Source organism: Acanthochromis polyacanthus, chromosome 18 (assembly GCF_021347895.1).
Source record: "Acanthochromis polyacanthus isolate Apoly-LR-REF ecotype Palm Island chromosome 18, KAUST_Apoly_ChrSc, whole genome shotgun sequence".
NCBI lineage: Eukaryota > Metazoa > Chordata > Actinopteri > Pomacentridae > Acanthochromis > Acanthochromis polyacanthus.
The window spans coordinates 34,909,756-34,932,803 of record NC_067130.1 but is presented as its reverse complement, the minus strand read 5'-3'; the positions used below and the strand labels follow the sequence as shown (position 1 = coordinate 34,932,803).

Here is a 23,048-nt window from a genome sequence, read left to right as displayed (position 1 = left end):
CTCTGCCGTGGTGAGCCGGGCTAGAAGCACCAAAGCGGGCCAAACCCAGGTCATCATCATCCGCCCGTTAGCCGCCGACATGCTCCGGTCCACTGAGCTGCTCTCTGCCCGCCGGGAAGCACCGAAGAGCTGGAAGCTGCTGCAGACTGCTGCCTCACCTGAGGATGATAAAGCTGCTCAGCACCTGGAGCCGCCTGCTGATTGGATAATTAGAGGAGGAACCTGAGCCGCTGCTCTCACTGCTTTTCTTTACAATGCTGCCCATATACTACTACTACTAACAACAATAATAACATTAATAATTATTATTATTGTTATTATTATTGCTGTTCAGTCCTGACGAGTCCCTGAGGAAGACACCAAACCCCTAATTGCTCCTAATGGGTGGTTAGCTCCTTGCATGCAGCTTCTGCCATCACTGTGTGAATGTGATGTATAATGTAAAGTGCTACAGACCGTTATCATTATGATTTTTACACCTTCACTCAGTGATCAACAAATATTTTTATTAAACAGTATAAGATGAATTCAGAACTTTGACTCATCAGAGTTCCTCCTCTGGCAGATCCAACAGCTGAACTCATTCTGTCCTCAGTGGAAACCAGATGTTCTTCACGAAGTTCTTCCAGCTCTGCAGCAGAAGTTCCATAAATGTGTGGTTCTTGTAGGTTCTTTGCTTTCTCTCTTCTGTCCACTTCATCCAAACCAGCTCCATGGGTTTAAGTCTGGAGACTCCATGTTCTCAACCATCTGGTTCTTTGTTCCTCAGGTGGTTCTACAGAGCTTGGACTGATGTTCTGGGTCATTATCTTGATGACCAACTAGAACATACCAGAGGGTTCTGCATGGAGCTGCAGAAAGCTGTGGTAGACGTTTAGGTTCAGGTTCCTCTCAGTCTGTAGAAGAACCGACCCTGGATCCATCAGAACAGCCCCAGAACATCACACTTCCTCCTCCATGTTGGACAGCTGATGTTCCACACTGAAAGATGCACAAATGACACTAAAAGATCCAAAAATGACATTAAAAGATGGGAAGAAAGCCACGAAAAGATACACATGTGGTGGATCCACTTGGTAAAGGAGAAGAGACATTCACCAAAGAGGACTTGTGCCTTGAAGAATCTAGTTTTTCCGGTTCCGGGATTTCTGGCGGGTGATGTTTTAGGTTTTTGCCGGTTAAGGTACACACATGTAGTGGTGTTGAAGGTGTTGTGAAGTGGAGAGAAACCAGTAAAGTTTTCGACTCACCTACATCCCCCGTCTCGTTGTTTCAACTCCACACACAAATGATACTACAAAATGCAAAAAAAACCCAAAACCAACAAAACACTAAAATGCAACAATTACACTAGGAGATGCACAAACGATATTAGCAGATGCAGCAATTAAAGATTAAATCTTGAATTGAATCTGGAAAATTCAATATTCAAGAACTTAAATTTTGGGCTGAGCCAGACCTCGACAAGAACCTAAATCTTGAATTTTGAATATTGAACTAAAAGATGCAAGAATTAAACTAGAAATGCAAAGATGACACTACAAGATGCAAAAATAAGGTTAAAAGATCTGAAAATGGCACTAAAAGACACACACAAACCACACTAAAAGACGTAAAACCCAGACCCTCACACTTCCTCCTCCATGTTGGACAGCTGATCTTCCACTGAGGAACCGTCCTTTCTCCTGCTGGACGGCTACAAACATCCTGCTGATGAAGCAAAGCTTTCAGATTTAGATCCATCAGTCCATAAGACCTGCTTCCAGTCTTCAGTAGTCCATTGGTGGTGTTTCATGATCCAGGAAACCTCTTTTTTCTGATTCTGATGTCTCAGCTCCACCTGTCAAACCTGCAGCTCCAAGTCTTCTCTCCACAGTTAATGAGACTTCTTCCTACGACCTCTATGAAGATGATGGAAGCTGGAGGCTCTCATAACTGGTCTTCTGGTGCTGTTGTGGCTTTGGGTCTTCCAGACCTCTTCCTATCAGAGTTTCCTCCAGTTTCTGACTTCACCACACCTTCTGAAACACAAAAAAGATTTTTCCACAAATACTTCATGATAATATTTGACACTGTGTAAACTTTGAAAGCTTTTTTTCCATGGAACACAGAACATAGAACATAGAACATAGAACGTCCCCAACAGTCCACCTGTGAATAAAGGCTGCATATGGTCCACCTTCAGCCTGGCCTTCACCAGACCCTCCAGAACCAGCACAGGTTCCACAGAGCCGACATGAAGCTACCAAAGCTGCACATTCTCCTTTTACAGGATTTGGAGCTGAATATAAACAAACCACCAGGAAAAACCTGGAGACCCTGAAACCAGCACAGAGGGCTGATGGCCCCGGACCAAGAGAAACTCCAGAATCTCAGGCTGGAGACAAAGCAGACACTCCTCCCCCTGGTGTGGATCCAGGTGTGTTGTGTACCTGTTTGTGGCGACTGCACCATGTTGGACCCTCCAGCTTTGTACTGGGCAGCTGGTCCAGAGAGCAGAGGGCCGAACTGCTAGTCAGCAGGAATGCTGGGATTAAAGTCAGAGTGTTCAGTCTGACAAACCTGCCACATCTCCATGGTAACCCGTGCAGTCTGACTGTTAAACTGTCTTCATAGTTCAGTCCTGTGGTCTGATAAACACCGTAAACACTAGAAAAACTGCGCCGTTAAAATAGAAGCATCTCGTCAGATTTATTAATTTATTGATCATCGGTCTGAATCACATCACAGCTATAAGTGACTACAACTTCACTGAAGTTAACAACCCTGTTTTACAAAACTCTCAGATGTGCAAAATAATTTAACATGAAGAGCAGCAACAGACCAGTAACAGAGGAAATCTGAGCTTTCTGACCTTTGTGTCGCCGTGTTCAGTCCCTCTGCTCAGAACCTTCCACTCTGCGTTCTGTATTTTTATTTAACCCTCGTGTCGTCCTGCAGGTCAAATTAAGTTTTAAAATGTGGAAAAAAGATTTATAAAATATAAATTCACAGTGAAACGTCTGATGTCCACATTTGTAACATTTTTGGGAAATTTTTGAATTTTTTTTGGTGGAAAAAAGAAATGTAAAATAAAAGTTTTTTAATAACATTCAGGAAAAAAATCAACCAAAATATAATCAAATTCACTGGATTTTGGTTGATTTTTTTCTGAATGTTATTCAATAAAACATTATAGGTTTGCCTGATATATATGTAATCACTTTAGATATTTTCAGGATTTTTTGAAAGATTTTTAAAAAATATTTTTTTAAAAATTCTTGCCAAATTCAGGGGATTCTAAAAAAATCTTTTAACTACACTATTCACTCTAAACTACAGCATTCACTCTAAACTACAGCATTCACTCTAAACTACAGCATTCACTCTGAACTACAGCATTCACTCTGAACTACAGCATTCACTCTAAACTACAGCATTCACTCTGAACTACAGCATTCACTCTGAACTACAGCATTCACTCTAAACTACAGCATGTATGTATGTGCATAATAACTGGTGCAACAACGGGACTGTGATAGACAAGCACTGTTCCCCCGACCTCGAGTACATGTCTGTAAGATGCCGGCCCTTTTTCTACTGAGAGCTAACAGTAGTGATCGTCACAGCTGTGTATATTCCACCACACGCCAACGTAAACACGGCGCTCTCCATCCTGCTGAACACCATCAACGAACACCAGCGGGACCATCCGGATGGCGTCCACATAATTGCAGGAGACTTTAATAAGGCCAACCTGAAGACTGTACTCCCGACGTTTTACCAACATGTCAAATGTTCCACTAGAGGGGACAACACCTTGGATCACGTCTATTCCAACATTAGGCACGCATACAGAGCCTTACCCCTCCCCCACCTCGGCCAGTCAGACATAGTGCCAGGCCCACCATAAAGACTGTTACAACCTGGCTGGATGACACGTTTTCCCAACTGCAGGACTGCTTCACTGAGACAGACTGGGACCTATTTGAACAGCAGGAGCTTGGAACTTTCACAGAAACAGTACTAGACTACATCAAGTTCTGTATTGGGAATGTGACTGTGGAAAAAACCATCCGGGTCTTCCCAAATCGGAAACCCTGGTTAACCAGCCAGGTCCATACACTCCTCAGAGCCCGTGACGCTGCCTTCAGATCAGGTGACAGAGCCCTTTATAGGACTGCTCGAGCGGATCTGAAAAAAGGAATTAAAAAAGCAAAGGCGGACCATAAGAAGCGCATAGAGTCTCACCTGTCCAGCAACAACACACGTGCGGTGTGGCAGGGCATTTACGACATAAACTCCAGGGGCGGCACTACAACAACAGAAGACCTGAGTGCATCACTGGCTGAGGAGCTAAACAGATTTTTTGCTCGCTTTGAATCGTCACAACAGCAACACTCAGCAGCCCCTGCCCTGCCCCCACCCCCACTCAGTTCCTGCACCACTATACTCACTGTCAGCGAGCATGAAGTCAGACGGGTGCTCCTGGCAGTGAACCCGAAGAAGACTGCTGGCCCTGATGGTGTTCCTGGTAAAGTGCTAAAGGCGTGTGCCCTCCAGCTCACCCACATCTTCACCAGAATCTTCAACCTCTCCCTGGCACAGGCAGTCATTCCGCCCTGTTTGAAAACCGCCACAATCATCCCAGTACCTAAGAAGTCTCCCACCATGAGCCCAAACGATTATCGTCCTGTGGCCCTCACTCCGATAATCATGAAGTGCTTCGAGAGACTGGTCCTCCAGCACATCAAGGACTATCTCCCCCCAGACTTCGACACCTACCAGTTTGAATATCGTGCAAACAGATCCACTGAGGATGCCATCGCTGTAGCTCTACACTCTGCGCTGTCACATCTGGAGCAACGGCAGAGCTATGTCCGAATGCTCTTCGTAGATTTTAGCTCTGCCTTTAATACAATCATTCCGGACATTCTCATCACCAAACTGGACACTCTCGGCCTCCCCCCTCTCACATGTGCCTGGATAAAGGACTTCCTCACCAACCGGCCCCAGGCTGTGAGACTCGGCCCCCACCTGTCCTCCACGCGGACACTGAGCACCGGCTCCCCACAAGGCTGTGTGCTGAGCCCCCTCCTGTACTGCCTCTACACCCATGACTGTCATCCGGCCCACAACAGCAACCTCATCGTGAAGTTTGCTGACGATACAACAGTTGTCGGACTCATCTCAGGAGAAGATGAGGCAGCCTACAGAGGGGAGGTCCTGAAGTTGGCAGCTTGGTGTTCAGAAAACAACCTGGCTCTGAACACCAAGAAAACAAAGGAGATCATTGTCAACTTTAGGAAGCTCAGCACCGACCTAGCTCCCCTCTACATCAACGGTGAGTGTGTGGAGAGGGTCCACAGCTTCCGGTTCCTGGGCGTCCTCATCTCCTCTGACATCTCCTGGACGGACAACACCACGGCGATCATTAAGAAGGCACAGCAGCGGCTACACCTCCTGAGGGTTCTCAAGAAACACAACTTGGACCCCACCCTGCTGACGACCTTCTATCGCTCGTCCATTGAGAGCATGCTGACTTATTGCATCACAGTGTGGTACGGCAGCTGCACCATGGCAGACAGGAAGGGGCTTCAGAGGGTTGTTAAGACAGCACAGAAAATCATCGGCTGCCCCCTCCCCTCCCTGATGGACATTTACACCTCCCGCTGCCTTAAAAGGGCAGGAAACATCATCAAGGACAACTTCCACCCTGGTTCCGACCTGTTTGTCCCGTTGCCCTCAGGAAGGCGCTACAGGTGCATCAGAACCAAAACAAACAGACTCAAAAACAGTTTCTTTCCAAAAGCCATCACCACTCTGAATTCAAACATGCACTGACATCCCAAACCCCCCCCCCCCCCCCCCCCCTACCCCTACCTCAAAACCGTCTACTGTGAAATACGGACTATTCTAATGTGCAATATCACACTGACCATGCACTTTTATTCTTTTTAACTGTTTTAACTTATCCTTTTTTGTGATTTTTATTACATGTATCTTGCACTGATGGAGATGCTCTAAATCTCATTGTACTTGTGTATAGTGACAATAAAAGGCATTCTATTCTATTCTATTCATTCACTCTAAACTACAGTATTCAACATAAACTACAGTATTCATCCCAAACTACAGCATTCACTCTAAACTACGGAATTCATCCTAAACTACAGCATTCACTCTAAACTACAGCATTCACTCTAAACTACAGAATTCACTCTAAACTACAGCATTCACTCTAAACTACAGCATTCACTCTAAACTACAGCATTCACTCTAAACTACAGCATTCATCCTAAACTACAGAATTCATCCTAAACTACAGTATTCATCCTAAGCTACAGCATTCATCCTAAACTACCGTATTCACTCTAAACTACAGTATTCACTCTAAACTACAGCATTCATCCTAAACTACGGAATTCATCCTAAACTACAGCATTCACTCTAAACTACAGCATTCACCCTAAACTACAGTATTCATCCTAAACTTCAGTATTTATCCGAAACTACAGAATTCACTCTAAACTACGGAATTCATTCTAAACTATGGAATTCACTCTAAACTACAGCATTCATCCTAAACTACAGTGTTCACTCTAAAGTACAGAATTCACTCTAAACTACAGCATTCATCCGAAACTACAGAATTCATCCTAAACTACAGCATTCATCCTAAACTACAGTATTCACTCTAAACTACCGTATTCACTCTAAACTACAGTATTCACTCAAACTACAGCATTCACTCAAACTACAACATTCACTCAAACTACAGCATTCACTCTAAACTACAGCATTCACCCTAAACTTCAGTATTTATCCGAAACTACAGAATTCATCCTAAACTACAGCATTCACTATTAACTACAGCATTCACTCTAAACTACAGTATTCATCCTAAACTACAGCATTCATCCTAAACTACAGCATTCACTCTAAACTACAGTACTCACTCTAAACTACAGCATTCACTCTAAACTACAGAATTCATCCTAAACTACAGCATTCATCCTAAACTACAGTATTCACTATAAACTACCGTATTCACTCTAAACTACAGTATTCACTCAAACTACAGCATTCACTCAAACTACAACATTCACTCTAAACTACAGCATTCATCCTAAACTACGGAATTCATCCTAAACTACAGCATTCACTCTAAACTACAGTATTCATCCTAAACTTCAGTATTTATCCGAAACTACAGAATTCACTCTAAACTACGGAATTCATTCTAAACTATGGAATTCACTCTAAACTACAGCATTCATCCGAAACTACAGAATTCATCCTAAACTACAGCATTCATCCTAAACTACAGCATTCATCCGAAACTACAGAATTCATCCTAAACTACAGCATTCACTATAAACTACAGCATTCACTCTAAACTACAGTATTCATCCTAAACTACAGAATTCATCCTAAACTTCAGTATTTATCCGAAACTACAGAATTCATCCTAAACTACAGCATTCACTATTAACTACAGCATTCACTCTAAACTACAGTATTCATCCTAAACTACAGCATTCATCCTAAACTACAGCATTCACTCTAAACTACAGTACTCACTCTAAACTACAGCATTCACTCTAAACTACAGAATTCATCCTAAACTACAGCATTCATCCTAAACTACAGTATTCACTATAAACTACCGTATTCACTCTAAACTACAGTATTCACTCAAACTACAGCATTCACTCAAACTACAACATTCACTCTAAACTACAGCATTCATCCTAAACTACGGAATTCATCCTAAACTACAGCATTCACTCTAAACTACAGTATTCATCCTAAACTTCAGTATTTATCCGAAACTACAGAATTCACTCTAAACTACGGAATTCATTCTAAACTATGGAATTCACTCTAAACTACAGCATTCATCCGAAACTACAGAATTCATCCTAAACTACAGCATTCATCCGAAACTACAGAATTCATCCTAAACTACAGCATTCACTATAAACTACAGCATTCACTCTAAACTACAGTATTCATCCTAAACTACAGAATTCATCCTAAACTACAGCATTCATCCTAAACTACAGAATTCATCCTAAACTACAGCATTCACTATAAACTACAGCATTCACTCTAAACTACAGTATTCATCCTAAACTACAGCATTCATCCTAAACTACAGCATTCACTCTAAACTACAGTACTCACTCTAAACTACAGCATTCACTCTAAACTACAGAATTCATCCTAAACTACAGAATTCATCCTAAACTACAGCATTCACTCTAAACTACAGTATTCATCCTAAACTACAGCATTCACTCTAAACTACAGCATTCATCCTAAACTACAGCATTCACTCTAAACTACAGTACTCACTCTAAACTACAGCATTCACTCTAAACTACAGAATTCATCCTAAACTACAGAATTCATCCTAAACTACAGTATTCACTCTAAACTACAGTACTCACTCTAAACTTGCCATCTCCAGGTGACATCTGAGCCACACCACTCAGCCCAAGTGTTGTCCAGGTTCTTGACAGCCAGTCAGATGATCCAGCTGTTAGCTGGGTTCGAGGCAGCAGCAGCTGATCTGGTAGTTCAGGTGTTAGCCTGAGCTAATGACATGTAGCAGTTTGTGCTGTCACAGAGCAGGCCTGTTGCTGTTTAGCCGTGGAAGGTCCTGGGTAAGGTTATATCTCCATGCTGAGATGCTGGGCCTGTCGTTTCTGCACAGACTCTTTGAAGATCAGATAGCATGGGATGGAAAAACCATGTCCAGACAAATAAAGCTTTGTGGATTCACCTCTGGATACTTTGGCTGAAGTTTCCCCCTGCTACAGGTCCAGACACACGATGAGAGCACCACAAAGTGTAAAAGCATTAAAACGTAGAGGTTAGAAGTGGAGCCCAAACAGCCACTCGTCCTATCAGTGGCAGCCATATCTCATGATGTGGAGCTAGATCACCATGGTGACCACAGGTAGGTAGAAAGCTGCTGCTGGTCACATTCAGCCAGACCAGAAAAGCTCCAGGATGGTCTGCTGAACTTCATTCATCAGGCCTCTTGGTGGTATCAAAGGGATAAATCTATGCCAGAGACCCAATTACTAAGCTGCTGGTGACCACACCCCTCCCCTATAAAAAAAAAAAGGTTTTCGTCTACAAAATTGAACACACACCTTCTCCTTCACTCCCTCTCGGGTCTTCTTCTGGAAGTCCTCAGAGCCCAGAAACACTCCCAGTGCTTCCAGTCCATCCTGTCTGAAGTCCGCCAGGTAACCTCAGCACCGCCTGGTCTCTCCACCATCCCACCTGTAGGACCTCACTTTTCTCCACAGCCACGTGACTGAAGACGTTTTGAGTGGTTTGGGGCTGTACAAGCTATAAGATGCATCAGCATTCTTCAGAAGGTCAGGTTGTGAGGAAATCTGGTGTATTTAGTTGATTTTCAAGTACCAGCAGTAAACGGTGTTCAGAGGTTTGGGATCATGTTCATCTTGTACCAAATACGGTAGAATGCTTCTCATGTCCCAAGTTTCACTTCAGTTACTGAACTGTATTTTTCATTTTTAAACGGGTCTCAGTTTCATCTGTTGGGAGGTGCAGTGTTTGCTCTGCACACAAGAGTTTCCTTACAGCGACAACAATCCATGCTGAGACTCCAGACATGACAACCTGTCCAGCAAACCAGAGACTGTCACTGACAAGCTAAAAACATGATCAGCTGGAGAGCAGGAACAGCTTATCCTGTTAAACTTTGAGTCTAGTTTTGAAGGGAAAAAAGCCGTTACGCTTCAGAGGCCCACGGGCGGGCCGTTTTGATATCTGCATAAGCATTTTTCGAAATAGAACGACACCGCCAACTCGATAAAAACATTATACGCCGATGGAAAGCTTAGATTCTCATGAATCCGCCGGTATAAACCACTTTCAGATGTGATTACCACAGCGGGTAATATAAACACATTTGTCCAACAAACAACGAATATCCATCCATCCGTTCTCTATACACGGCGCAACTGACATTTCCGGGTTCATTACTACACAGATGAAAATATTCCACAAAATGGCCATAATCCAACCTTGGACATCCAGATGACACAAGCCAGTAACACATTTTGTCCAAAACATGTCCTGAAGTCGGTATAAAATCCACGAATCGGTCATTTGAGGAAATGCACATCCAATATTCCCTGCATTTGTCATATTTAAAATATATTAGCAACTTTTTGTACTGAAAATGACTGCAGCTTAAAGGGCTACAGCTGTAAATGAACCTGAAGCAACACTTGATGCTTCATGTTCTACCGTCAAGATTTATTCCTTCCATCTGGTTTAGAGTTTGGGTCAATGTCTGCATTTGTAGGAAAACAAAGTGTACTCATTTTAAGAACTTCATTGTATTTAAGTGGCCAACAAGCATAAATGACTTGAAGAGTTACTGGTATAATCACTGTTAAACAGAAGTCTCCTGAACTTATTGCCCACATGGGATTGAAACCATCAGTGCTTCAGAGGTCACTAAAGCCTTGAAGCTTTCAGCACAACTGTATGGAAAGCCTCAGGGCTTCACCTGCCCATCACGAGACATTAGTTAGCTGTAAGAAGTAAATAAACCCAGAAGACAGAGGCAGCTACTCAGTCTGATGGTTCACCTGGACATAGTGAGTGGGCAGGGCTACACAAAGCTGGACTGCTATTGGTCAGGAACTACAACAGAAATAGATTTACACCAGATGGGCCATTAAGGGCTTTAGAGGGAAGAGTTTAAGTCTGCTCTGACAGCTGGTCAATCATTCCAAATCTAGTCACTTCACCTCCAGATGTTGACCATTTTATGTGGAAGCAGAAAAGTCCTACATGAGAAATAAGCAGACTGGATCTGATGTAAAACTGTACTTTATTTCATAGAGAGAGTGAGGAGATACAAGGGGTGGACCAAGGACCTCTGCTGTTGTGGCTGATCTGTGGCATGGTCTAGGTGCCACTGGTCCAGATGTGGACCATCAATCATCTCAGACCTCGCCGCTACCGTCAGACATCTTGTCATCCCCAGAATAGTCATTGTAGTCCTCATTCCCAGAAGCATCATCATCCATCCCTCTCACCGATCTGGGTACCAAGAGGGGAGAGGCGTCATCATACTGAGAATAATCATAATCCTCATGCTCCTCCATCCCTCTCACCAATCTAGGGAGTAATGGTGAAGAGGTTTCATCCTCAGAATCATAGTCATCTTCAGAATCATCCTCATCTTCCTCCATGTCCTCTGGGTCATCAGAGGCCAACAGGTCATCCATCCCTCTCAGCAGTCTGGGTTCAAAAGATAAGGCATTCATCTCAGCTCCAGACATGTCGGCTGCTGAGTCGTCATCCTCAGAATCATTGTCACCAGAATCATCTTCCTCCATGTCACCAGACATCTCCATGTCAGCCAACCCTCTCCCCAGTCTGGGTTTTTACAGGCATTGAGGTGTTCATCGTTTCTTCAGCTTCAGTTACTGTTGTGGAGTTCATCTGGGTATCAGTCATGTCAGCTGTTGTGTTGTTGGGGTCATCCAACTGCTCTTCATCCAAGTAGTCACCCAACTCATCATCTGACTCCTCATATTCATCGTACTCTTCATCATCCTCATCAGTAGAGTCATCCGATGCATCCAGGTATTCTGAGGAGTTGTCTGCCATCTGTAGGATTACATTTGACAGCTGCATTAGCAGAGTCTCCAACATGGAGGTTCTGCTCCTCACATTTCAGTTTCCTCTCACCTGTCGGGGTTCCACACTGTGCCAATGACGAGGATTCACCACCTGGTCCTGCAGAGCTCTACGCTGACGATCCGGCCCATCTCCTCTGGCTGCACTGAAACAAGCCGCCAGCATCGTGCACATCTCCCCAGCCGAGTCCAAATAGATCACTTCAAACGTGGAGTCCTGCACAACATTCAGCTGTTACTTCTCCATCCAACTTAAATAAACTGGATGGTGGATCAATCTCTCCTTACCTTGTCTGCCGGTGTGGAGATCTGCACCAACACTGGTCCTGGAGTAGTGCTGGTCTGCACCCTCCCAACCACCACGTCTTTCCCCAGAGCCTTCACCTTCTGCAGTCTGCTTCCCAGAGGCAGTTTCACAGCCACATCTGTGCTCTGGCAGCTCACTGCTGGCAGGCTCAACGTTGCAGGATCCTCACAGGTGACCACAGCTGTCATGTTCTCCCGCAGCAGGTGGTCGAAGTAACGCAGCTTCAGCTGGTGGAACCACGTTCCGTTTGAAACCTGTGGAACAAACCAAGACGTCACCAGTTGGTCATCATCTCAGGAATTCCACCTTTTCAGAGCACAAACTATGACAAACTGAGTTTCCAGGGATTTACCTGTGATGCCACATGGCAGCTGGTGTAAGGCAGCTTCAGCAGCAGCCACGGCCCCACGGTCCCAACAGAACCACCACATCCCTGCTGCAGCGACGGCAACCTCCTCCCATCTGCACAGACATCAGAACCAACAGGTTACAGGTCGCATTATCTCAGATGGAAACACAGCGGCCGCATGAGGCCGACGTGGTTCCAGACAAACAGTTCACCTTGGAGACTTTCCAGGTGAGTCAGTCTGAAGGTAACAGGTGGATCCACTGATGGAGCTGCACGAGGCTTCAGTGCTCTGAAAGTCTCTTTAGACTCCCCAAGAAACATCAACCCAACAGCTGCCTTCATCTTGGAGCTACCACAACTTCTAATGAAATCTTCAGCCAACAAACTACACTGAGTTCAGGGAATTAGTTCCTTCTCTCCAAGCAAAGCCATTTTATTTACTGCATTTGTAGCAGAAACAACTTGAAGCTCATTCCTCACAGCTCACTTCTTCAAACTAGCATTTCCTCATTGAAACAGGAATCAAACTGTTCTTGAATTCATTTCCTTGAAAAAGTAGCTTTTAAACAGCAGCAGGTGGATGAATCAAACTCACCTTGCAGACGCAGGTCAGAGTGTCGGATGAGCGACAAGCGAACAGAGAGGGACGTGTTGCTGCAGAGAAACTGTGGTCGGCCCAAATCTGATTCGTCTGCAGCATCTGCAACACAAATGTTCACTTTTTACACTTTCATCATGTGGCCACATTTCCCTCCAAGCTCTGCTCTCTGCTCACTTCCACCTGCTGTTTGTCCCGCCCTCTCTTACCTGAGCTCAGCTCAAGCACCAGCATTTTTACCTTTCACAAACTTCCACACCGGCACCGGCAGGAAGCCTCCTCCGCTGCGGGTCTCCATCGGCGGCTCGGAGTCCGAGAACAGCGCCTCAGAGCCGGCCAAAGCTCCGTGTGCGTCCCGACGCGGTTCCTCTGCCGTGGTGAACCGGGCTAGAAGCACCAAAGCGGGCCAAACCCAGGTCATCATCATCCGCCCGTTAGCCGCCGACATGCTCCGGTCCACTGAGCTGCTCTCTGCCCGCCGGGAAGCACCGAAGAGCTGGAAGCTGCTGCAGACTGCTGCCTCACCTGAGGATGATAAAGCTGCTCAGCACCTGGAGCCGCCTGCTGATTGGATAATTAGAGGAGGAACCTGAGCCGCTGCTCTCAGCAGCTGAAGCTCTTTCACTTCTAATTGTCCACTTTATTGAAGTCCTGGCGGTGAAACAGGGTCACCATCCCAACAACAGCAACAAGGAAACTCCTTCTCACTGTGGCCCAAAGAGTGCAGACATGAAACAGAAAACCCTGCAGCTAAATTCAGGACAAATACATCCCAGTGAGACTGATTACATGACACTCTGGTTTTCAATGCTTCACATTTCTTTGCAGTTGAAATCTGTTCTCCAGATTCCTAAATATGTAACAGGACACGTGTCTGTTTGGGATTTGATGAAAAAAGGAAATAAAATACATTCAATCTTGAGTTTGTGTTGAGAGCCAGTTTGGTTTCAATCAGACGTGACCACAGAGATATTTTTAATTCTTTTCATGGTTGATTGTTTTTTTGACCACTTTGGTTGTGTTAATGTCTACAGCATCAGTTTTGGCAAAGCAGTGCTTCCACAGTGCATCAACAATGCACCGTGTACAGAAATTACAGTTTGGATGTCTACCACAATGACGTCTACTTTGAAACCCTTCAGGAAGAAAACTCTCTCTGTGATTGACCAATGAGTATGTAAAAGCAGAGTCCAGAACCAGGATCAGGTTCAGCAGATCCAGACAGACTCATTGGTCAATCACAGAGAGAGTTTTCTTCCTGAAGGGTTTCAAAGTAGACGTCATTGTGGTTGACATCCAAACTGTAATTTCTGTACACGGTGCATTGGTTCATTAATATTGAAAGTAATGTCCATTTCAGATTAATGAATGTGCATATATATATATGTATATATATATGTATATATATATATATATATATATATATATATGTATATATATATATATATATATATATATATATGCATATATGTATATATATATATGCATATATGTATATATGTGTATATTTATATATATATATATATATATATACATATATATATATATGTGTGTATATATATATATATATATGTATATATACATATATATGTATATATACATATATATGTATATATGTATATATGTATATATATGTATATATGTGTATATTTATATATATATATATATATACATATATATGTATATATATATATATGTATATATACATATATATATATATATGTATATATACATATATATATATATATATATACATATATATGTATATATATATATATGTATATATACATATATATGTATATATACATATATATATATATATATATATATATATATACACATATATATGTATATATGCACATTCATTAATCTGAAATGGACATTACTTTCAATATTAATGAATGAATGATTTATTATTGTGTCTTACATACATTCAGTATGCCCAGCCCTAACATGGGCTTATAAGACACCAAAATACACACCACGTTGCCAGCAGCAGGTACAATAAACACATTTTAGAATTTCATTATTTAGATAAAGAAGTCTGCCGCCTCTTCCAGGCTTTACAAACAAATGCAGCCAGGTTATAAACAGATCAATATATATCTGACTGTAGTGACAAACTGTTTATTAAAACAAACAGAAATAGTATCATATAATCTCAGGCCTCTTTGCCGGGCTGGACCAATATCTGTCAAGATTCCTTGAGCTGTACAAGGCAAAGACTGGCATAGTGGGACTGATGAGGCTCACACGCTGCCTGGATGAAGATGTAAGTGTTTAAAAGTTATTCTTCCATCCCTCCCTCTTTTGTTGTTTCTATCTTCAAGATCATAAGTGTTATTTCCACACCGTTCTGCAGTACAGATATACAATACAGGAGCAGAACACTGATGTCTGTTAAATTGAAAAAAAAGGAGCCAGTGTATTTGATAGAACTGAGAATCAAAGCTTGGATTTTTAGGTGCCATCACATCCCAGAACTGTTGTCCTAATTTGTGATGTGATGACGTTATGGTGTTTTAACCTTTTCAGAAATCAGTAGTGGTAGGTTGGAAACAGCTTTCTTTGTGCATGTTTTGATGGGTGTGACCAAATAGTAATATTGATCACATCACAGTTCTTCCAGGATTTCGCAGCTGTTTTTCGACATTGTTGCGGCTGAAAGTGTTTGAATTCATGGCCACTTCTCTAAAAACTTGCAGTGAAAGTTGCGGTGATTGGACCACATTGCAAGGCCACGCAAAATTCACAGATTGGTTGAATTTGCGCGATCGCAACATCGAATTCCTGGAGGGGCTGAAATTAGTTCTTTTTATTGGTAGTCATGTGATAACATTTCATAGAATCCTGAAAGAAAGGAGTGCAATTTAACTGTCCAAGGAGACGGTGGAAACAGTAACTGGTATTTTTTCTGTTTGTTTGAAATCAGAGCTCCATACACAAGAAGAGGATGGTACTTCTGCTGGGCCTTCCTTATTTTCTCAAGGAGGACCCCTCTTGTTTTTTCAGGACTGTGGAGGTAAGCGTTGTTAATTTTTTGTCACAAGGTTATTTTTGAGTGGTTGGTAAATAAATTTAAATTTTACAGTTTTTCTCAGTCGCTTTGGTTCATTTCTCAGATCAGAATTAAAATTCTCTAAACTCCTTGTTCAGTCTTCACATCATCGTGTCACTTGTGCACATCAAAAAAGCAGTTTCTCATTTCTTTGAACAAGTTATAAATGCTTTGGTCCATCCATGCAAATGATTCTGTACAATTCTCTGCTATTTCCTACATTATCAATTGCTTTTGTCTTGTTGATCAAAATGTATTATCATGGGTCTCTGTTGAATAGTCTCAGCTCTCACAACATTTAGCATTAGTTCATCGCTTAAGTCTTTACATGCAGAATGGTTGAACATGTTATCATAATATGTCAGGATGTTTCTATACATTTCTATACAAACACACCAATTCAGGTCAAGATTTAGATTTTTTCTAAATCTGTCCTTAATTGGTTAATTGCTCCCAGGTGAATCTTGACTTTCTCTAATGAAGGGAAATGAGTGAAGGGTTAGAATTTTCTGAAATCGTTCAAAGACACAAGAGAATAAATTTCTGATGTGATGAGAATTTGTGTGTAATTCCTACAGCACTGGAAGTACAGTTCTCCCTGAGGAGATCATTCTATGTTCACATTTCTACTTTTATTTTTTGTGTTTTTTCTTTGTGCTATGCAGCACCGTTTTCCTTTCTGTATCACAAGGATGTGGTCTGTGAACAAATTACAGCTCAAACTGTAAAAGAGTAAAAATGAATCTGGTCCAGTCTCTTACAATCAATCTCCCACATACACTAAGGTGGAACTTACAATTTACAATAACTGTCATCAAACTTTATCCATAGTTTACAGTTTTTCTTAATTGCTTTAGTACGTTTCTCTGCTCAGACTTGAAATTCTCAAAACTACTTGTTCAATCCTCACAACATTGTATCACTAGTGCACATCAAAAAAGCAGTTTCTCATTTCTTTGAACAAGTTGCAGATGTTTTTGTACATCCATGCAAATGATTCTGTACAATTCTCTGCTGTTTCCTACATTATCAGCTGCATCTGTCATGATGGTCAAAATGGATTATCTTGGGTCTCTGTTGAATAGTCTCACCCCCACAACATTTAGTCATTAGTTCATTGCATAAGTCTTTACCTGCAGAATGGATGAACATGTTGTCAGAAGATGTCAACATGTGTGTGCTTATTTCTAAGCATTTTCATTACTTATTTTCTAAATCTGTCTTGAATTGGTAAATTGCCACCAGGTGAATCTTGACTTTCTCTAACGAATAGAAAGGTGTTAATCATCAGATCAACCCATGACCAACCGGCTCTCTGAGATAGTTCAAAGGTGCATCTGATGAACCATCAGCTGGCAAGTAGCAGACCACAACCTTACAGTGTCTGACAATGGAAGGACAGGAATTGGACGTGGTCAACAGCCAGAGAGAAGAAGAGGAGGAAGAGGTGTGAGGCTGCGTGGCGGAGGATTTGGGAGGCGAGGCAGAAGAGGAAGAGGACATGGGCGGGTTCCTGATGAGATAAGAGCAACACTTGTAGACCATGTTCTCAATCATGGGCTTACAATGGCTGAGGCTGGTAGAAGGGTGCAGGCAAATGTTGGGAGATCAACAGTGTCCTCAATCATGTAGCAAGACTGCAAAGGCCCTGGAATTCCTGAGCTGATCAAAACTCAGATAAGCTCTCCCTCTCTTCAGCACTGACCAACACCCATCTCTATAGGAGGATTGAGACATTTGTATTTCTGTAGGTTTTCATTCACAGAAGGATGGAGCTCCTGTGAACATTTAAACCCCTGGAATAACTTCTTCTTTTTAAAAGACAATGACTTTCAATTATATGCTATGGACGTTTGTTTAATGAACTTTCATGCTAAAATCCCTTTTCTGCTTTAGGAGACCCTCAGCCGGAGACGTCTCTGCATTCCACAGATCAGATAACAAGTCGTAAAACTTTATGGCAGAAGGCTGGAGTCACCCTCTCCCTCTCTTTGACTGAAACAAAGAGACTGGGACTGAACTTAAAAACCTTGCCAAATTAATATTTCTGGAATGTATTTTGTGTTTACAGAATTACCAACGTCAATGGAAATCATTCATCATTAACATATCCGAAAATCAAGATTCTATCTTTCACAGAAGCTGATTTATTAATTTGTGATGTTTAACCTGATTCCTTCTTTATCTCTCTATTTAGGTTGAATGATGACCGTTGTATTTACCTGTTACCAAATCTATGACTTGTTGTTATATTTTCACTGTGATACATATTTTTAATGTCATAAACATAAACATATAGTTATGAATGAAATGATTCACATCATATGAACGTATGTATTAATCTACACATTTCACTTTCACACAACTGAATATGGTGGGATAGACAGATCGTGTTTTGCGCGTTTAATATCATATTTTAATCCATTCTGGACTCCTCTTTCTTCTCTACTCTGTGAGAACAAAGAGATTCCAAATTCCACCAGACTCACACCTAAAAGTTCTCTCTCTCCGCCCAGGTCCTCCCCTTAGCTGGACCCACAGATAAAGTCAGCTGTAGCCCACATTTTACTCTCTCTTACCGACTCTTCTCTCTTGCCTCTTACGTACCTTACCCTCTCTTCCTCATCTGGCCCTGAGCGGCCCACCAAAGTCTCTCTCATTTTTCTCTATCTAAAGCGCGTTTTTCCTATCTTTGAAATTCCCTCACATCTAAGTTTGTTAACTATTTATCTTTTAACATTTTTGTAACTTAAGGAGACATTTTGCTCGTTATTCGTTTTAATCTGAAGAACCGATTCAGAACCAGCATTTATTTTTCTTAATTTTGACCGTTTTTCATCAACACCCATTTTCTTGGCTAAAGCCTGAGAACCATCATTTTTAAGCACTCAGCTGAGAACTACAGAGACCTGCTGGATCAGGTCTTTGCATAGAACCGATCAACCCGCGGCAGGACATCCAAGCGTGGCCACAACAACGACGCACCGCTCCGAACCTGCAGGTCCAGACCGTGTGCATAATCTGAAGGCCTCACAAGTCCCAGCCCCATGACGGTTCACTTCAATAACTCCAGCTGAGTTTGCTCTGATTCCATTCTATGGGTGATGTACTAACCGCTTGGTCAATTAATTCATTTAATCAATTTATTCTTTTACAAATCATTAGAATTCTTAATCCAAATTACCGATTACCTCGTCAGGTTAGCTCTGGCTAATCCTCACCATATTTCCTTCTCTCTCACACCTACTTCCACATCCCTCACACATGCACACGCACACACACACCATATCTACATTGTATATAGTTCACTTGTCATTATTTTCATAGAATAGTTAATAAAGACCTCATTTTAGATCAAACTACAGTCTTGTGTTTCTTTGTGTAGAATGTGGTCAATTTAAACAAGGATTCAAGACTTTTTGATATGAGATTGATCAAAATTTTTATGAATATTAATAATTTTATTAATGTTAATTAATAAATGTCCTAGCCATTAGAATGCTAGGTGGTGCCCCAATTATTGATAACGAGAGCAATAAATCATAACGTAGTACCGCTACAATCATTCAGACCTTTGGTCAACAGAACACGTATGTAATCTAACAGTGTACTATGATACTGTATAATCTTTACAGTGATGCTACATACAATTATTCAATATACAGTATGTATGCTTTATACAACGACATTTTGTGTTTTGCATTTCTTTTTTTCCACATAGGACTGCAAGGCAACGTCACAGGGGTGGCAGAGGGCCCATTTTCTGTCGTGAACAGGAGGAGGCTATTTGTGCCATGGTTTTAGAAAACAATGCCATAAGACTGCGGGAGATAAAGAGTGCCATTATAGAGGACTACAACATCTTTGCAAACATCCAAACAGTCAGCATCTCAACTACTGACAGGGTGCTGAAAAGACATCAAATGTCTATGAAGCAATTGTACACTGTTCCATTTGAAAGAAATAGTGAAAGAGGTAAGGAGCTACGCTAGCAGCATGTACAGGTAAAACATGTATGAGCACGCAGTAACTCACATTGTAAAGTGATATACAGTACAGTAAGTGACCTTTACTGATCTGCTATGGCTGTAGGAAAGATGATTCAGTATATGCTTAGTGTGCTATGTTTGTAACTCTGTTGTCCAAAATGAAAATTCATGGAATTTCTAAAACTCATTTTGTGTCTCGTGTGTGTGTGTATAGTGCATCATGGAAGTGGAAGCCAGTGAACCGCCACACAAATTCATCTACATGGATGAAGCTGGCTTCAACCTGACGAAATGCAGAAGGCGTGGTCAAAATCTCATTGGCCACAGAGCTACGATCGATGTGCCAGGCCAAAGGGGAGGGAACATAACCATGGGTGCTGCCATCGCAGACAATGGTGTGCTCACCCATATTCCCATCATGGGGCCTTACAACACAGAATGTCTCATCAATTTTTAGACACGCTCTACGGGGACCTCATTCCTGAACACGAGAGGGATCAGATTGGGGATAACCTGCCAAAATTTGTAATAGTTTGGGACAATGTGAGTTTCCACCACTCCAACATAATCAGGGAATGGTTTGCAACCCACAACAGAATGGGAATGGAGTTCCTCCCACCATACTCCCCATTCCTCAATCCCATAGAAGAATTTTTCTCCACATGGACATGGCAAGTGTATGATCGCCAGCCTCACACTCAGATGACTCTTCTGGATGCCATGAATGCAGCATGCAGTGACATCACAGCAGACGCCTGCAGAGGCTGGATAAGGCGTTCAAGAAGATTCTTTCCACGCTGTATAGCAAGAGAGGACATCCGTTGTGACGTGGATGAACATTTGTGGCCCAACAGAGAGGAACGTCAAGATGTGTAGAAAGAATGGGGGAAAAAATCCCGACAGCACTCAAAGTTCAGTTGTGCCGATTGTCTTATGTTCACATTTCTAATTTTGCTTTTATGTTTTTTTCTTTGTGATACTCAGTGCTGTCTTTTGCTTTCTGTATCAATGACATGGTCTGTCAAGAAATTGTAAAAACAGTAAAAGTGTAAACTGAATCTTGTCCAGTCTCTTGCAATCAATCTCCCACACACAAAGGTGTAACTTGCAACTTTGATCAAAACTTACGTAAACCATCTTCAGCATCAGAGCCTTCCACCAGAGTAACTGCTATACTGAGAGCATGACGAAGCAGTTTGACTGTCTGGTCTGTACACAATGAAACTAGGACTTGTCATTGTGACAGCACTGACATGCTCATTGACACAGAAATTTAATTTTGAGCGATAGACTAAGAATTTTGCACAAAAAACTGGCTTTTGCAGGTAATCCATGTTGTTTTGCTACTTGTGCGACGTGTTTTGAGAAATGCACAAACTGTTTTGAGAATTTCAATTCTGATCTGAGAAATGTACTAAAGCCATTGAGAAAAACTGTAAAAACAACACAAAACATATACATGTATACACACAGACATACCTATAATACAATAAATAAAATAGCTGCAGGCCCACACAGTCACATAGCACTGAGGTCTCCAGTTACAGGTAAGTTAGTACTATTCACAACAAAACATGACAATGAAATGACAGTCATTCTATTTCTTTAACATGCTGGCTTTAATTAATCTTTTAAATGTGGTCTAATGGTGCACTGCATTGTGATGTTTATTTCAGCTTCTGTACACATTCATTTTTTCAGATGAAATGATCCAGAGTCCTTAAGATTTCCAGATTACTACCAGATGCTTTCTTAACAAAGTAAAAGCTGTGAGACTGATTTATAAAACAAACATACACTCAAAGTCTCAGTGAGACAAAGAACAATATAAATTTGAATCTGAAGGCAAGAAAAGAGTATTTTGGAGGGACCTGTCCGTTGTTCCACGGTTGTCTCAGAGGCTCTTCCCACTTGTGGCTCTTGTCTCATCAGCGAATGGCTATGAGTCATCATCAGTGAGCTTCTGGATCTTCTGAGAAATAACTGGATTCTTTAAGTGGTTGCTAACTGCTTGTAGCTCTTAAAACGATGACAAAGAAGAAAAGCACTCCCTCTACATCTAACTCAAGAGGTGTTTCTACCTGTTCTCCAGGTGTTCTTCTTCCCTCTGTTCACATTAACGACGTTTAATGCGTCATGTGACTCCTCTGCAGTAAACGGACCAATCACGTTCCTCCTCCAGTCATCAGGTAGTTTTAATGTAGAGCCATGTAGAAAATAACACGTATGATGGTAGAAAGGTCTGCTGCTGTAAACGATGCAGGACAGAATGCTGCCAGAAAGCTGGTAATCATGTTTGATGTGTATTTTACTGACTGATACAGCTGATTCTTCATACAAATTAGAGCTGGTCAATTTTAAACTTCCTATATTTAAACATGATGTTAAAGTGGATTTATGTCTGACTCCATCCCATAATGAAGGATATCACTTTAATTTGAACCAAATCAAAGGTAAGTTAATGCTACTGATTGACTATTCTCTGTAATAAATACCACGAGATGATCAATGCTCTAATCAGTGATCCAGCAGCTGCAGAGGACCAAACATTAAAACACATTTATGGGGACTTCCTGTCAGAACATTGTTGAGATGGCTGCATAGTGAAGAGTTCGATAAGATCATAAGGAGAGAGTGGGCAGACTATCTGGAAATGAATGACTCCCCAAACTCATCTCCATCTTTACTCTGGGAAGCAGGGAAAGCAGTACTTAGAGGTAAAATTATTTCATATTCATCGTATAAAAAGAAACAAGATCAAAAATTAGAAAAAGATCTGGAAGATAAAATTAAACAACTAACTGATGAATATACAACAAACCCAAATAATCAGATATGGACTGAATTACAAAACACAAAAATACAGCTAGATGAGATGTTATCCAAAAGGACTGAGTTCATAATACAACAACTGAGATACAACAACTTTGAGCATAATAACAAATCAGGCAAATTTCTTGCAAACCAACTCCAACGCAATCGGGAAAAATCTCTCATAACAGCTGTCACGGGCTAGGCTGGGCAGACCAACACAGAGAGCACCACTACCAGAACCGGAATGATTGC

General features: G+C 41.8%; 2 protein-coding genes across 3 annotated transcripts in view; both read right to left on the bottom strand.

Moving 5' to 3' along the window:
• The window catches only part of LOC127530897 (uncharacterized), a 199,775-nt gene that overhangs the window by 16,252 nt on the left and 160,475 nt on the right, over positions 1–23,048 (bottom strand). The window lies entirely within an intron of this gene.
• On the bottom strand, positions 11,456–13,383 carry LOC127530967 (uncharacterized). Its single transcript, XM_051938973.1, has 5 exons — positions 13,176–13,383; positions 12,933–13,037; positions 12,341–12,450; positions 11,970–12,242; positions 11,456–11,898 (listed from the first exon to the last, which is right to left on the bottom strand). The coding sequence occupies exons 1-5, from the start codon at positions 13,381–13,383 to the stop codon at positions 11,719–11,721; spliced, it is 876 nt and encodes a 291-aa protein (XP_051794933.1). The 3' UTR covers positions 11,456–11,718.